General features: G+C 40.9%; 1 protein-coding gene across 1 annotated transcript in view; it reads right to left on the reverse strand.

Moving 5' to 3' along the window:
• Positions 1-18,256, reverse strand: part of LOC124135956 — a 53,009-nt gene that overhangs the window by 26,302 nt on the left and 8,451 nt on the right. The window contains exons 4-23 of the mRNA XM_046501673.2: positions 16,032-16,114; positions 15,393-15,451; positions 14,795-14,958; positions 14,065-14,122; positions 13,576-13,580; positions 12,724-12,744; positions 11,941-12,068; positions 11,304-11,469; positions 10,440-10,582; positions 9,452-9,686; positions 8,968-9,224; positions 8,268-8,481; positions 7,228-7,485; positions 5,891-6,025; positions 5,543-5,737; positions 4,611-4,862; positions 3,573-3,774; positions 2,045-2,223; positions 1,523-1,702; positions 264-389 (exon numbers count right to left, since the gene is read on the reverse strand). Of these exons, the coding sequence (XP_046357629.2) occupies positions 264-389; positions 1,523-1,702; positions 2,045-2,223; positions 3,573-3,774; positions 4,611-4,862; positions 5,543-5,737; positions 5,891-6,025; positions 7,228-7,485; positions 8,268-8,481; positions 8,968-9,224; positions 9,452-9,686; positions 10,440-10,582; positions 11,304-11,469; positions 11,941-12,068; positions 12,724-12,744; positions 13,576-13,580; positions 14,065-14,122; positions 14,795-14,958; positions 15,393-15,451; positions 16,032-16,114 (3,060 nt within the window). The remainder of the gene's footprint in view (positions 1-263; positions 390-1,522; positions 1,703-2,044; positions 2,224-3,572; positions 3,775-4,610; positions 4,863-5,542; positions 5,738-5,890; positions 6,026-7,227; positions 7,486-8,267; positions 8,482-8,967; positions 9,225-9,451; positions 9,687-10,439; positions 10,583-11,303; positions 11,470-11,940; positions 12,069-12,723; positions 12,745-13,575; positions 13,581-14,064; positions 14,123-14,794; positions 14,959-15,392; positions 15,452-16,031; positions 16,115-18,256) is intronic.

Consider the following 18,256-nt stretch of genomic DNA (forward strand, 5'->3'; position numbering starts at 1 on the left):
CGCGAAAAGGTGAACACGTACGAGTTGAAAAGGAATTGCGTCGGACATAATTTTTGTCCCCGATGCGTCAAATTTTGAATGTTCCTACCTGCTTGCCTCAGGGCATAAGGAAAGATTATCACATCTTTTATCAAACATTTTATAAAAACAAAGGACGTTGTGCTATTAAGTTCTTCTTAGTCAACAAAGGATACCTTTTCTTTGAGATAGCTGTATTCTGGGGCACCATGTAACAATAAAGCTTTACTTCAACATTCACTCACCGACACAGAGTTTGGAACTATCTTCTCTATACCCCTTCTCACACATGCACATGAAGGAACCGACGGTGTCTTCACATTTAGAATTGGACGGGCACGGTCCTGTTCCGTTTAAGCATTCGTTGATATCTGTAAACATACGTTCAAATCATTATAACTGCGTCAAAATGCTTTGTCCTGTAATTGTTACAGCCCCGTCGTGTTAAGGACATACACGTGTTTCGGTCTCAGGCTTTTACCTAATGGGACAAGGAACATGTAGGTTTGTACTGCTCACAGTGTAGTCGTCTGCATACCTTCATACATTATAATAACACAAAGCTCATTATAATCAGTATCCTGAATACATTACACTTGTTATGGAAAGCAACTTCTTTATATTCTTTGTACGACGTTTCACAGCTACTTCTTGCTCCTTCATCAGAAAGTCGTACAATGAATAAAAGAAGTTGCTATCCCTTAAAACGTGTCATGTATTCATGATCCCCTAACTTCTAAATGCCTATCAAATACTTTGATCAGTGTCCTACTAAACTACCGGACAAAATTAAGTATACGCTGAAAAATTGAATTTGACAAAACAAATTACAAACGTTATGAAACCGTTACTTTGCTGAAAACAGTCGCCGAAATACTGTTAACCTAAAGTAACAAATGAGTGAGTTGATATGATTTTAGCAATATTCCAGCAATATCACGGCAGGGGAAATGGGGCTTCGTTCTTTGTACCCATGTAGGATAAGGTCGAAAACACAACACCGACACTCGTATCAAATACATCACTATCGAATAACCACTTTTTGTTTTCATTTTTAGCCACTATCAAATGGGTGTATACTTTATTTTGCCCGGCAGTTTATTTTGGTTATTATATTGCCAAATCTGACATGCTGTCAAAACACTCACTTTGACACCAATACAAAAAGTTATATAATGACCCTACGATATTCATGTACAATGTCTGCATCGGAGAGGGGCCACGGGTGGCCCAGTCGGCAAGGCGACGCATTTCGCTGGGCAGAACTTCGTCCCTTGGACACGCCAGAAACTTATGATTGTGGGTTCGAATCCCGGTTCGTCCTGATTAAGTTTCTAGGTTTGTCAGCACCATACCCGTGCTCGTGGGTATCACCGAAGTGGTAAACGTCTGAGTCCTTCATCAATTCGGATTTCCTTCCATATTAAGCTGGAACGCCGTGATATAGCTGGAATACTGTTCAAAGCGGCGTTAACCCCAACTCACTCACTTAATCAGCACGTACTTTTACATTCTGCATTTGCGGCGGCACCGGGTTCCGAGGCGTACCCGTCTGGACAGGCCGAGCAGTTGAATGCATTACCAGTGCGTGCTTCTTCTGAAGCGGTTACATCAGTGCAGGTACGTCCAAAACCACAGGCGTCGGGATCAGCACAGCCGTCCGTGTCATTTTCACACGCTGCACCTGCAAGACAGATACAACCAATGCAAAGGTAGACTTTTGCCGTCATATTGTTGAAAATACTAACTGTTCGATGTTTACAGCATAGGTTTTAAGGTGCACATAAATTCTGAACATGCATGGGATCCTGAATTCACAAGGGATCAAAACAGAAGTCACACGGCATTGACCCTGACCCTTACTTTGACCTTGAACATCCAGTCGATGTGGCCAGGATAGATTTTTGATAAAGGACCAGCAATTCATTTAATAGGGGGGTTACAACAGGCGCGCCCCTCCCCGATTATCAAATGAACTGTCCCAACTTAAGGTATCCAAGAAATGTATCGCTGAACGGTGTTTTACCTGAGTAGCCTGTATTGCATTTACAAGCCATCAACTGAAAATACGTATCATTCTGGGAAGCAGGTCGGACAACTGGCGTTGTGAAGTCACACCTTCCATGATCAGTACATCCTATACATAGCCGCACCACAACGTCAAGTATGGGCGACTGTGCATCTTTTGAATCATTTGCTGCAATTCTGAAACGAAATAAATAGTATTCCTCTGAGGTGAAAGAATATAATCTTTTAAAAAATCGATACTGTATTTAGATGTGTACATTTGATGAGAGTATTGAGAACACATTCTACTTCTGCCATATGCGACCTTACACTGTAATAAGCCGTTTATCAGTAATAGCAGTGTACAATGTACATGTCGAAACGTTGTCCTTATCACAAGAACATCAGTCAACTTTTATTATCTCAAACACACTTGTCAAGAATACATAAAGATCCGGGTTAGATTGGTCTTCAGCTACCCATGCTTGTCGTCAGAAGCGACTAACGGGATCGGGAGGTCAGGCTCGCTGACTTAGTTGATGCATGTCATCGTATACCAATTGCGTACATCCATGCGCATGATGTCAATCACTGGATTGCCTTGTCGAGACGAGATTATTTACAGACCGCCGTCATAAAGCTGGAATATTGCTGAGTGCGGCAAATGTGTACAACAAATGCTTATGTGTAAAAAGAATACGACAGACTATGTCGGATAATGTCACGATCCTGTATAGTGGGTCATTTCTGGGCAAAATGCCCGTTTTGATACAGAATATGACTATGTTCAAATTATAAGAAATGTCTTTTTAATGTAGTTGTCACAAACACATGCAAGGCACATCAAGTTTTCACCTGAACAAACACGGAAACATATGGTACAAGACGCCCTACCTACTTCTTGCCTAAATGCTCTATCCCCAATTTCACATAGTAGTTGATATGTATGAAGAAGCCCGATCCTACCCTCTTGGTATATTATTGAAAAAAAAATCATATACAAGGATCTATGGATACATGTATTTTTGAAGGTGTTGGGTTGTTATATGCGGTGTTGCCTTGAAGTCTTTCTTTGTCTTTACCACTTGGCTATTTGAATATTAAGGAAAATCTCAAAAATAGGAAACGTTTGCTGATGTGGTATGTACATGTCTACTTGAAGCAGGGAATTTAAATAGGAATAGGAAACTCTCATCAATATCCATGTCAATTGGAAAAGAGGGATATATGGAGACTGTGTTACACATTCAGAGTGGCTTCTTAAAACATTATCTTGGGGACTTGCAAACCTCGAAAGATTAACCACTAAGGTACAACCATCATGTTGATACCATGCAGTCTATTAGTATCAGTTTTACTACTTCTCTACCAACAAGATTGTCCGATGGAAATAGTTGCTTGTCTACGGTATATCGGAGACGACTGTATTTATGGTTTATTTGGTAAATATATGTATCCTCACAGATTCAGATTCAGTTTTCCCTCAACATTCTCAAATAGTATACCTAACAAAGCATTAGGAAAACATAACAGTGAAGATATTCTACCTGATTATGGCTGGGTCGCTATTTTCAGGTGTCCAAGTTGCAAAGCCAGTAGTAGCGTTCAGTTGGAAGTTGGTAGGCTGATCGATAATAATGTAATTTATAGTGTCATTATCGGCGTCAGTTCCCACGAATTGGAGAGATACGTTTTGCCCGCGTTCCACGTTGATCTGGTCAGTTCCCGCCAACGTCGGGTTTCTGTTGGCTGACACACGAAGTGTAAAGTATTAATATCATATTCCATACGAGAGGAGAAATGTAAAGTATTAATATCATACTAAATACGAGAGGTGAAATGTAAAGTATTAACATCATACTAAATACGAGAGGTGAAATGTAAAGTATTAATATCATACTAAATACGAGAGGAGAAATGTAAAGTTTTAATATCATACTAAATACGAGAGGTGAAATGTAAACTTAAGTATTAATATCATATTAAATACGAAAGGAGAAATGTAAAGTATTAATATCATATTAAATACGAAAGGTGAAATGTAAAGTATTAATATCATATTAAATACGAGAGGTGAAATGTAAAGATGCTTAACGAGTTAATGACACAAAACAGACCAGGTCCCGATCGACAAAACGGTCGTAGCATTATGGTATTGTGGTACCTACCTATGTATATAGTTTTTCATAGGCTTACGAATACCGTCGTGCTACGAACAGTTCGCGTGTCAGTTTATAGAACAAGGTAATTTACACAACTGCAATATCGTACTGTAAAAATAACAAAGGTTGAAAAACGTGAACACGAAAAAATGTTTTTTGACAGAAAATCTCTGCATGAAGTTTTCCGACGATATGTTGATCAATTTTAAGGAATAAATGTATAGTTATTACTATTCTGCTGCCACGATCGATTCCGTAAAAACTCTGTTCTTTAAGAACTGCATTTTAATTGTGATAAGCATATATGTTTTGCTGTTCAATAAATACAAGTATTCTCGTCAATTGAACACCTCTGTCAGTTCTCTCACCAACCCATATTCATAATCTTTAAAGAGTACACGACCCGTTCCCATCCTACCTTACCTAGGGTTTCGGTTACCGACTTCGCTTCCTGTATCTGTTCAGTGGCGGCTTTGGCTAGGTCTGCGTTCTTCGTAAGTGCGTAGTCAAATATGCACTGTTTGTTGTCGGCACCGCATATTCCAATTGCATCTTGGCGATCGGCATTTGATATGTCTTCCTCAAACAGAGGTGTATAGCTGCTGTCGGTAAAGGTGGATATACTCTGCCCAGGAGAATAATGAAGAACGGAATCGGATTGTTGTGTCAGGGCCCCTTTGAACAGATCATGTATTTTTGAAGTTGGCTTTATAAAATACAGTTTCCGTATTCGACGTAATAAGCGCCTAGGGCGCTCTCAAAATTAGAAATAGGGGGCTCTTATTAGAATATTATTTTGGTGGAAAAAAACAGAGTCGAAAGATAAATTTCGTGGTTTATACTGACAGCCTGAAATGTTTATATACGAGAGATACATATTTTCGGAATTTAATTGCCCATAATTAAGGGTGCATATAACAAACGAGTGCGTATTATACGCGAATAAATAAGTGTTGTGTACACTGATCTATCGGAAGGGGTGCTAATTGGGATTGTTCACTGGCCAATATATTAGCAAATATCACCGTGGGCGCTTATTAGAGCGGGGCGCTTATTACGTCGAATACGGTACATATTGAGCTGGTTTATTTCGCATCTGGTACATGGCAATTTGAATAATGAAAATGAAATGAAATGTACACCAGGAAATTGAAAAAGAAATAGGAAACTGGAATTAATATCTGTGTTGATTGAAAATAGTGATAAACGATGACAGTTTTAGCACACTCAGGGTGGTTTAACATAACTTCTTGGAGACTTTCAAACCTCTAAAGATGAACTGCTCAGATAAATACATCATGATGAAAACATAATATGCTGGCTACTATTATAAGTTTTATTCCTTCTCTACTTACACGATTGGCCGAAAGCAAACAGCTGCTTGTCTGTCGAATTAGCTGAGTAGAGTGTTCCATCAGGGGACATGAAGTCATCCGTGTCGATATCATTGTAATTCCCAAGAAGCCCTTTGGGTAGGCCCTTGTGTCTCTCCTCTAGAACTGCCGAATGTGACAGAGTCCCTGAGATGATCGCCACTGTCACGACAACCCCTGGAAATCATGTCGATGTTTATGTTATTTAATTCGGTGATCAAGTATTTGTCGATCTTGACTTACTATCGGAGACATTTCCCCTTGCGTACTAAAGATAAAGTTCACATATTTTCTAAAACACCCTAAACATGGTGATACATTACACTGTACCTATTTTAGGGAAGGAAAATTCCGCCCTCGTGTCGTTCAGTTTAGAGACGATAAAAATATCCGATGTTCTGCTGAAGTTGGCCTCATCGTAGAATTGGGTAGTCATGTCCAAATCATCACAGTAGATCACGAATCCTGAAACACGTCCATACATCTTGTTAGAGATCTAAGGTTAGAAATTACTTTCTTAAGATTTCCAAACAAATAATAATAATAACAATAATAATCTGAACGACCACTGCATCGAGTTTATGTGCAGTGTGTTGAGAAGATCAGCAATCTTGCAGAGTCCTTTAAATTTCCTTGGATGAAGTCGTCTTGCCTGAAAAGTGAAACAGAAGGTTTTTTGTTTGCTGCTCAGGACCTGCCACTTCCCACTCGAAACCGTCAATGTGTGATTTTGCATCAAAATGTAAATATGAAATGTAGATTATGCAATGAATTAAATGAGACTGTCCAACACATTGTTAGTGGATGCCCAGCTTTGGCACAAACAGTATCTTAAACGACATGATGGGGTGGCTCGATCATTTTATTACCGTCTTCGCCATGATTGTGGTTTTGACACAGAGGTCCACCCATGGTACGACCCGGAATATGTAGAGGGCATCATGGAAAATGATCAATACAAAATTCTTTGGAACAGGCCCATTTACAGCCTCGGACGTATCCAGACCAACAAACCTGATCTTGTCCTCTTTGATGTATCCAATGAAACGATTTATATCACTGAATTCTCTGTCCCCTTTGACACTAATGTGATTGACAAGATTGAGGAAAAACATGGCAAATATGCAGACCTCGCTTTCGAAATGTCACGCTTGCATCCCAAGTACCAATTGTCCGACTTCCAATTGTTCTCGGTGTCTTAGGTTTGGTACCTCCCAATCTGTTGACTGACATTGGGAGAGTACCCGGGTTTGCTACCAGGAATACAGCCCTTCTGACAATCTTGGTAATGCAGAAGGCTGCAGTGTTGGTGAGTTTTCACATTCTCCGAAAAGGTCTGGGTTGATTTGACTAGGCAGCGCTTCCCGGGATAAGTCCCATTCGCTGTCTGGGCTGTGGTAGAGGAGGCAAGGGCCCTGAGCTGACGATGAGCCTCACCAGCCCTCTTTGCTTCATTTTTTAAATTTAAATCTGTACATTATGATAATAAAATTATAATGATAACAACAATAACAATAATAATTATAATTATAATAACAATAATGCGCTAACTTCCACGCCACAAAGCATGCTCAAAGCGCTGGCAACTCACATAAATACGTAAACATGAATGACAGTAACACTGACATTCTACCTTCAACCCATTATTTTTTGGGCAAGAAACGTACTTGTTTTGTCGTTGTTGAGTTCAATGTGCACCTTCGCTGATCCGAGAGAACCTGATTGTTCGGCAGCGAAGGCAGAAAATAGAGTGGCATTGACCTTTGCCCCCGTGCTGTTTACTGCCTGAGCAGTTCGGCACTGTAGCTTGAAGGTGAAGGTATTATCTTCTGGTTGAAGTTCAATCAGCTTGTACTCCCCTAAACCATTGAAAGTAAACACCGTGCCGTCCAATGCCATGAAGTGGGGGTCGCCGAAAATGAACCCTGGATGAAAAGTGAAAAAAATTATAGTGACACAAATTACCTTTCTTATTTAACTCGGTTTCATGACAACACATTTGGGGTTTTTTAATGATGGAAATATTTTTGAATAAAGCCATGTGCATACATAATCAAATCCAAAGATGTGAGGTGAAATGAAGTTTAACGTCGCGTCAAAGAGTATTGCACTGCATATGTGTGTGTGTGTGTGTGTGTGTGTGTGTGTGTGTGTGTGTGTGTGTGTGTGTGTGTGGCTGCTTGTTCTAATCCGGATTGATGCCAATATATAGTTCTAGTCAACTGAGATACCATGCCACAACAGTCTAGCGTGAATACCCCACACAGACTCCGAGCCGACCAGTCTTTGTTTTAGCCCCTTCATACCGAACCCCAGGCGGGGTAACAACAATTTCTTTTGGTATGACGCGACCGGGGATCGAACTCCGGACCTTCAGCTATCCGGGAAGACGCTCTACAACTAGACCACAGAGGCGGTCGAAATCCTAGGATGAATATTATAAGTATATGCAGATAATGGAGATTGCACTAGTACGCACTTATGCGTACCAGGGAGCACGATTGGCCCAATGATCTGAGACGCTGTGCAGAGTTTCGTCCCTAAGGCTGGAAACCTATGATCGTTTGTTCGAATCTGGGTTTGTCAGCACCATATCCGTGCTCACGGGTTTCACCAAAGTGGTTAACGACTAAAACCTACATTACTTCTGGCTTTCCACATCAAGCTGACACTGTTCTAAGCGGCGTTAAATTAAAACTATACTTACTCAATATGGCCCGCCATCTATTCCATTGGCACGTTGACCTAGGTCTGACAGATTGAAAGAGGGGACACAAGTTGGACTGTCTACAGCACCAGTTCTTGGGGCCACTGTCTTGTAGCTCATGTCGGGAGGGGTCGCGGATCCTGCTGTAGCGGTTGTAAGTTCCTGCGTTCGGGAGACTGTTGATGAAGTTGCCCCACCTGTTGTAGCAGCATTCCTATTGAATATGTGAGTGAGTGAGTACCGTAGTTAACCACAGATATTTCAACAACATATATTTCAGTGTGTTCTTTAAGCAAATTTAAATACCTTTTGGCAAAACTGTTACTATTTCTGTGGTGTCAACAAGTTAGCGTGCAACGAGCTTTCGAAACCAAGCCATGAAATTGAGTGAGTGAGTGAGTATGGTTTCACGCCGATTTTAGATATATTCCAGCAAGGAAGGGGACACCAGAAATAGGCTTCACATATCGTAACCATTACGGAAATTGAAACCGGGCCTCAGGCGTGACGAGCGAACGATTTAACCACTATGCGAACTCACTGTCCAAAAATTCAAGCTGCCGATATAAATATGAATCGAATGAACAGCGAGTATACTATGCTTACATCAATATAGCGTTACTTCGAGATAAGCGGGTTAGAAATGATGAGAGTCGAGTTTTGCAAATGAACATCCAATGAAGTGAACAGTATTACGTACATATGTGTCAAGCGCAAATGTGGCTCGCATCTCGACACAGTACACGCTCTGTCCGTAAAAAAAAGGTAACGGAAGAAATGCTGCGCTCCAACGCAGCAGTTCTCGCCTGCAGGGACAATTCTGGGAACCAAGGAAAGACGCCCGAGATCTGAAGTATGTCCGCTGATTAAGATTTTCCAGATACCACTGGTAGCAGAGGCGCTCTGGGCTTGGTGCTACGTACTCTCCCACTTTAAACATCCAGACTCCACGTTGTTCTACATGAACAGGAAGACAAATGAATGACTTGATATAAATGACTAAATGGCTAAATTGAAAAATATCCAAAGATACGAAACACACATTTATGAAAAATATAGCATCGCAATAACAGGAAGTATGAAAAGGACATTAATCTGTTATCTACATAACATGATGTTTAGTATTTTGAGCAGAGCTGGTTGACAAAAGCCTGAAAAGTTCAATAGTTTATTCATCTACCTACCAATGGAGTTGCCAAGGACGCTGTGCATAAAGGGTTTTGTAAACCTCTCAAAGTTTGCTGCACCGGCTGTCTCGCTTTCTCTCCTGGAGTATTCTAACTGGGTAAACTGTGTACCGTCACTGTACCCATGGACAGCCTGCTTGCGGAAGTTGTCAGAAGCTCCAATATCACTGAACAAATACATCATGAATCCCACCTGGCCGTCTGTAATCATCACCAGCTGGAAGATGCTGCGCTGAAAGACATAGCAGGAACCATGAGACGGCTGATTGGTTGATATGTCAATACGACGAACTGCCACAGGCGTGAGTCCCACACCCATATTACCCATGGAAGTTAAAGATCACCCCATTCTTATATTTTGAAAGCACAACAGCCTCCCTTCAAGGCATGGTCCGATAGATATATGTACGAATTGTTCCTTTTATGATATAAGGATGAAAGTTGAGAAACTTTAGGGCATAACAAGAATGTTTAGATGTGGAACCTATCAAAATTCGTCCTATGGTGTCCATGGCAACCAAAATTGCCAATATTCGGGGAAATGTCTGCTATAAGACATGATGATATGGTCATATTCAATAAACATTTTCACTTTACTTTCACTTTTAGTGTAGGCTTTACATGGTATTCAGGTCACACTCATCTTAGAGAGTAAAATAATGAAGGAATATCAAATTCAATACATACATTACCTGAATCAACATTTAAAACAATAATAAGATGGCAATTATTTCAGGTCAAATTTTGCATTCTGACAGTCTTGTGATCCTTCATAAATGAGTACGTATCTAAGAGCGAAATATAAATAACAACATAATGTAGTAATGTCTGAACACATTGCCCCCATCATGAACTATCATTGTGCCAATTTTCATGCTTTTAAACAAAAAGGCACAATGTTAGGTTTTAGTGCACATACCTACGGGACTAGTAAAAATCCGGTAAACAAGGTATAATATGTAAAATATAATCATTGTAATTTTACCCCGACAGCAGCAGATGAGGCAGAGTAGGAGACAAATTCCGGCACTCTAGACCACGTGATCACACTAGCCCAGGATGCCCTGAAACCACCGAAGGATGTCCGCGTGCGTACTTCACTTGTCGCCCGGTCAAGCACAAAGTTAGCTGTAAAACATAAAGTGAATGGGTTCCTGGATTATTTTGACCAGTCATTTATGCTGTAATCGGGTCCGGACATTTGGAACGATAATGTAATACTGAACATCAGCATATGACATCAAGGACGTTGACGTTTGTATGGAGATTTTAGTCAGACATCGCTGTTTGTGATGTTGGTGTATGGCGTGTATTGCGTTTGGGTTGGGGTTAGTGTTAGGTGTTGGTATGAGTGTCGGTGTCGGTGAGGGTATGGGTGGTGGTGAGGGTACGGGTGTGGGTGTGGTTACGGATAGTGGTGTGGTTGCGGGTGGTGGTGATGTGGGTATGGGTGGTGGTGTGAGTATGGGTGGGGGTTGTAGTTGGTGGTGAGCGTATGGGTGGTGGTGAGGGTATGGGTGGTGTTGGGAGTATGGGTGGTGGTATGGGTTGCGGTGTGGGTACGGGTGGTGGTATGGTTACGAATGATGTTGTGGGTATGAATGGTGGGGTGGGTATGGATGATGGTATGGATACGGATGGTGATGTAGGTACGGGTGTGATTGCTGGGACATTCCAGAAACTAGAAACAATATGTTGTTGTTTCGTATAACTTCATTGGCCTCTCTCTCACCAAGAAAAAAACACAAACCCCTCTCCGATATGTATGCCTTCTCCCTTAGCAGAAAATCGGGGTGAATATTATAACAGATACGGTCCACAGTTTTATCAGCCAGACTTCATGACATACCATTGTCGTCTCCAGCGACATAGATGTGGTAGAAGACATCCCCGCCGAATCTGATGTCGAAGTCATCACAGTAGATACACACATACTTGGTCTTTGCATTGCTCATATCCATCAGGTAATATGGGTTGTATTTCCTTCCAAAGCTCACGCCGCCATTGTCACCCACCTGGGAAACAAGCATACTCTATTATTTTAGCTACGCTAGTTAGTCTGACAATGATAGTGAGTGAGTCAGTTTGGTTTACGAACTCTCTTAACATTATTCAAGCTATATCACGGCCTGTCAGCCCTTAAAAGCCCGAAACGAATAAGATCTCAGACGTTTAACACTTTAGTGAAACCCACGAGTACGGATATGGTGCTGACAAACCTAGAAATTTAAGCAGGGAGAAACGGGATTCTAACCCACAATCATAAGTTTCCGGCGTCCCCAAGGAATACAGCCCTTAACGGCGAACTACAATAGCATAAGAAATATATGCACTTATCAGTACATTTAAATGGGTGGGTGATTAGCACAGATAGGTGAAAGAATGGACATAGCAAGGGTCAAGAAGTTGACATCCATATATTCTCTTCCATATGTGTATCACTTCTAAATGCCTTTCAAAGACCTGAATGGTAACTCATTGCTTACAAACATAGACATCTCAAGCGTGTTGAAGAAAGGGAATCCGTCCTGTATTTCTATACTACTACTGGTTGTATCCCATCGATTGTGACGCAGTTTAGAGTCTGCTTCTGAAAACCCGCAGGGGAAGAGACCTGCAACAAAAAACATGGTCAATGAGCTGTCCCAATATACAAGCGCATATAGCTTTGTTTGCAGATACTTAACACATGCTATGTTTAGATATTCAGAACTATTAGTATGGGTCAAGTGAATGTGTATTGCTTATACATCAATAATTCATCCCTATCACACCTGGGAACACCAAGCTAAAGCCGGGAATCGAACCCGGGTATTGGGTGTGATGAGCCAACGCTTCCAATACCAGATCCTTCCTCTTTTCGTTGATCCTTGTTTTATGTTTTAAACGCAGAGAGAAAATCTTCCCCGAAATTGAGTGTTGTCATGAGTGAAAGAATGCTGTAGTCAGTAATATTCCAGCTTTACCACGACGGCCTCTAATAGGAAAACTAGTGACTGAAAGCATGAGTAGCCACCGGTGAAACTCAACGAGTCCCATCACCCTTTCTCAAGTATGGGCTCAATGAGGCCAGTTCTACCCCGGAGTCCTCACTGGGTTCCTCCAAGCTGCAGCGTTGGTTGTGAGGACCCATGTAATACCCATGCTAATAATTATTGTCACCCCTTTGATACATCCGTCTTTGTCGGGGTGAGCATATATATACTTATGAGCATTTGTATATAAAAGGTGTCATGTATAACTTCAAATAAATGTCAGTGTAGACTTACCAGTTCCCGGGGCAGTCGAAGCTGAAAAATATGATATTTGATGTATTATTACAGCGCAGGCAACAATGAAGTTATATTTGTAAGTGAAAACGAATTAAAGAGTAGTATTTTTTTACACCTGAATTGTCATTATCTTCAGTAGATTTCGATGACATTTGAAAATAGATTTTCGAATGTATTTACATTATTAAACAGTGTCAAGGTTCTAAAGCTCACCTGTTAGCATTCAGATCTATACATCTATGTCAACTTAACTGCAGTGAGTTAGAAGTAGCAAGCTATGATGTTTACTTTGATTATATAAAAAAGTATATTATAATTGATACGATGGATTATTCTGCATATTGTGATAGGTTTAATCCAGGATGATGGAATTTTATCAGAATGACCTGCTGATCAAATGAGAACAAATATGCCCATATGAACCACAGATCATAGGACACACTCTATGACATTTTGTTAGTAATAATTTAAAACCTGATAAACAACAAAAGCAAAGCTCCAGTTAAATAAACACGGTTAACCCAACGGATATGAACCTATTATACACTGGCAGCCTATGGTTTTACATGTGATAAGTCATGTGATAAACGTCCTTGACCTGTGGTCAATGTGAGATAATTTACATTTTGAAATATTATTTACCCTTCGGCTGACTATCTTGAAAATAAATATAAATATCTAAGACTTTCTTCTTATACTAACCCTATTGGTTGTCTTCTTGATTAATATGATTAATAAAACTAATCCTAGAAAGTATCTTCTTACGGTCTTATTCAGTGTGGTTAGTACTGATTACATCGTTGTCGGTAACAGCATGATGTTCTACATAAATATAAAAAATATACTTACGGGCCCTGCAGTATGAAAAAGGAAACAAAACAATAGGTGATACACTCTGAGAAAAATATATTTGATGTGGACTTTAGTAAAAAAGTATTACAGCATGTTTGTTAGTGTATTTCCCCCAGTTGCTTATGGTTATGTTGAGCATTTTTCTCTTCTCACGTCTTGTAAATGAGTGCCACAATATCATTTCTATAATCATAAGAAGTCTCTGCTAAAAGCATGAACATGTGTTTATGAATCAAATTGTGATGATAGCAGGTGTTCACCAAAAAATGAGCATATTCTGCCCCGCTGGTGGCACCCGTCACAAACACATGAAGTCCCACGAGCACGGGTAAAATATAGATAAGCCTTGTACCTTATCAGGGGGATCTCGAATTCCACCCCAACACGTCCCCTACAATTTTATTGAACATGTTTAGGCAAGCCTAGGGTACTATACATTAGTGTGATTACAACAACACCCATGTGTGATGCTGTTGGGGAACTCACCCGCATCTCCCATTGACACAGGGTCGGTCAGCAGGGCACAGGAAACAAATAACAGAAACTGAAAAAAGAGATTTGGTCTGTGAAAAAGGAACGTCAATTGTTGCCGTTCATGTTTAATTATCAATGCGAATAGGAGATGGCAAAATGTCAATATTCAAAACTTTATTTTAGCAATAAAGCCGTCCTAAAATAAGCGGCTTAATGAGGGATCAAACCCAAACTTGGCGTTGGTAGATGTTTGGCACGTTAGTTTTGGTTGGTTGGTTGGTTTGTTGTTTAACGCCGCACTTAGCAATATTCCATCTGTATGGACCAGACAATCCAGTGATTGGGATCGATGACATGCATCGCCAAGTCAGCGAGCCTGACCACCCAATCCCGTCAGTCGCCTCTTACAACAAGCACAGTCGCCTTTTACGGCAAGCATGGGTTTTTGAAGACCTATTCTATCCCGGATCTTCACGGGTAGGCACGTGCATGTACATGGTGCTTACAAACCAGGGATCATAATCGGTACAATTTGGAATTCGAACCTACGTATCCTGGCACGGCTAAGGGAAATAACTTCTTGACAGCGGATAACTGGCCTCGTGCCCTCACCTTTATTATGCTTTCACATAACATTTGGTACATTTAGAGTTCAATGCATGAAGTGAAAACACGCTAGTTAATGAAAGAAGTCGGTATTAATTGACAGCAAGTATTTAACTCAACAATACCGTATACCAACCTTCTACACCAGCCGTGTTGATTATCGTTCCTTCCCTGAGAACGTTGAAGGTACCAAACATTCCACGTCGAAAAATCTTAAGGAGAACGTAGGCTACTCCCCTCAAGTCGCTGCGATCAGTGAAGGTGCATGTGATGGTGTACGAAGCTTTGTCGTCTTCTTCTCTGTAACATTTAAGACTCAAAATGGAGATAGCTAAAAACATTATATCTGACGCTATACAATGTCCGTGAACGGTTTAACGTTACTTTCAGCAAAATTCCAGTCACAGGGATTGGCCTGTTACTTTCTGTATGGAATCGAACCCGGACCCCGGCGTGGCAAACCAACGTTTTAACTACTGGGCCAACCTATAAAACACACACTTTGGAGAGCGACGATAAGTTCGATATTTAGGGATGTATCAGCGTCAGAGAGAAATGTGTGCATGTATTTATTCAAGACATGGCGATGGAATGGTGAGGACAAAAGGCCAATGTGACAGTGACATGTTCAGATAGTTTGATGAAATCATCATTACTTCTCGCACTACTATGATCCATATTCACGACCTTCTATGTTTATCAGTTATAATAAAGATAATATAATTCTATCTTACCTTAAAGTTATTTCCGTTGATGTAACTCCCACGTCATTTTCTTGAAACTCCTGTTGAAGCTTAACAGAAAATTAACAGTGAGAAGGCATATAATATAATGATCCGAAAAAATGCAATTTTTCTTAAAATTTTCATACTAGTATATTCTTTATATTTATATTCTTTACGTATGTGTATCTATTTTGCTAACAGTATTCAAATAAACTCTCTTCGCTAGGAATACTAAATGTTTAACACCGAAGTGAACAATGCTGGAGCAGTATAACTGAATACGGGCTGGGCAAGGCAATGGTTGATAGTATGAGCAACACTCCACACCATGACACACACGAAACCAAATTACACATTGTGGCCAGTGAAAGATATGTTGCCCTCGAATCCCCACGGGATGGCTCGAATCCCCACGGATTGTCCCGATTCAGCACGAAGTGTCCCCATTCACTTCGGAGTGTCCCGGTTCACCACGAGGTGTCCCGAGTCACCACAAAGTGTCCCGATTCACCACGGGGTGTCCCGATTCACCACGAGGTGTCCCAATCCACCACGGGGTGTCCCGGGAGGTACTATTACACAGATAGAGGAGGGTGAATTATATCAGGCGCTGAAGGTGAGATTAGCAAATATATTTCGCATACTTACAAGGGTGGCCACGGCAATCGTGCGAGCTGCCTCGTTGGCCGAAGCACTTCGAAAGCTTTCCTCTAACTTCAGTGTAGCAATAACTGCAGAGGGAAAAGGTCCATATTAACAAATAAGTAGGACATGTAGGAGGGCAGCATAAGGCACCGACAATTTAATATTCTGGGCTTATTTCCCCTACTTTAACATAGTCAAAGCGCTACGATTGTTTTGTGGAACGGGTCCTGGGACGTTTGTTTCGAGACAGAATATTCAAGAATACGTTTCAAGTTTCAAGAATACCAAAGATTCATGACAGACACATTTGACCGTGTTGTAATGCTGTGGAAGGCAATCTGAACTCGCACTAAAGGCCAGGGAAGCAAGTTAAAACACCTCGGGAGGTGACCATGGTTTGAACAATTAACTGAAAGGGGCACTGTGTCTGATATTCATTTCCAGTTTCGGCCAAGGCCCATGGGAAACACCCACACATTAAGTTCTACTACAGAATGGCCTGGTGACACCTTGCTGAGGAGTACGCTAAACTAACTAGCATGATGTTAGTGTGTGTCACAGTGTTGTGAGTTTGGTTTAACGTCTTTTCGAACATTACCTCAGTCATATCACGTCGTGCTAGCGTGGAAATGCAAGCGATAAACCTATTTCCGTGATCATGCAAATGTTCGACGAAACGAAAGTTTTTGCAATGTTTGTAAAATGTTTTGTTGAGGAAGAGTATCAGTTCTTGTTTGTATGCACGATGTTTGCCGATTTGCGTGAACAGTACATTCCAAGAACATCTGTGTGTTTCCCACATGACATAAATTCAATGTATTGATGTCAAGTGATAAATTTGATATCATAAGAAATTTGGCTGTGTATATTTATAAGTCTATGCAATTAAGGACAAAACTGCTGATGTAAATTTCAATTACAATAATGACTGCTGTGCAACTGCTGTAACCCGGGCCTACGTGACCTTGCTGAATAGTGAGTAAGTGAGTATGGTTTTACGCCGCTTTTTGCAATATTCCAGCAATATCACTGCGGGGCACACCAGAAATGGTCTTCACACATTGTACCCATCTGGGGAATCGAACCCGGGCCTTCGGCGTGACGAGCGAACGCTTTAACCAGTAGGCTACCCGACCGCCCCACCTTGCAGAATAAACAACAAGAACAGAATACATTTGTACTTAAAGCAGTTATGATGATCCACAGATCATTATGCGTAAAACGAAACTCATGAGTACTTAAACAAGTGGTTGTAAATGTCATGTACTATGAAATGTCATTGAAATGTAAATAAGAACAAAACCATTTTCATAATCATGAGAAATCTCTGCAAAAAGTGAGCGTATAGTAAGATTACGACTATAATATGCGCATGTGTTTATGAGTGAGTGAGTGAGTGAGTGAGTGAGTAGGGTTTTACACCGCTTTTAGCATTATTCTAGCAATATCACGGCGGGGGACACCAGCTTCACACATTGTACCCATGAACAATCGAACCCGGATGGAACGCTTTAACCACTAGACTTCCCGACCGCCCCCATGTGTTTGTGAATCACTATCAAATATGGCTTATGTCCGGTATTCGCGAAAAGGGGAGTGCGCCATATCAAACAAGTTTTTAACAACCGGGAAAGTTTTTGTTCTCAGTTGTTGAACGCCGCACTCAACAATAATCCAGCTATATGACATAAAAGTGAGAATATATTCCCTATTTTTCATTTAAAACTGGACCCGTGAAGATCCGGGGTAGAATTGGTCTTCAGCAGCCCATGCTTGCCGTAGAAGGCGGCTATGCTTGTCGTAAAAGGCGACTAACTGGATCGGATGGTCAGGCTTGCTGAGTTGGTTGATGCATGTCATCGTATCCAAATTGCGTGGATCGATGCTCATGATGTCAATCACTGGATTGTCTGGTCCAGACCGTTGTCATTTAGCTGGAATATTGCTGAGTGCGGCGTTAAACAACAAACAAAGCATTCAAAACTGATTCAAGAGGAGATATGGCTTGGGTGACATCAAGCGATATCTTCTTGCGCGACTGAAAACTGAAACTGGAGCCCAATGCTTTACAGACCATTGTGACGTCATGCTTACAAACCGAAACTGCTGAGAGAAAGATTTTGGATGATGAATACATTCTCACCCTGTCATCTTTTGATTCAAATATATCAATAATCGTATATAAGAGTTCAAAATTCTTATCGACTCATGTTGATATACAGTAAACT

Source organism: Haliotis rufescens, unplaced genomic scaffold (assembly GCF_023055435.1).
Source record: "Haliotis rufescens isolate VD_foot unplaced genomic scaffold, xgHalRufe1.0.p SCAF_4, whole genome shotgun sequence".
Classification (NCBI taxonomy): Eukaryota; Metazoa; Mollusca; class Gastropoda; order Lepetellida; family Haliotidae; genus Haliotis; species Haliotis rufescens.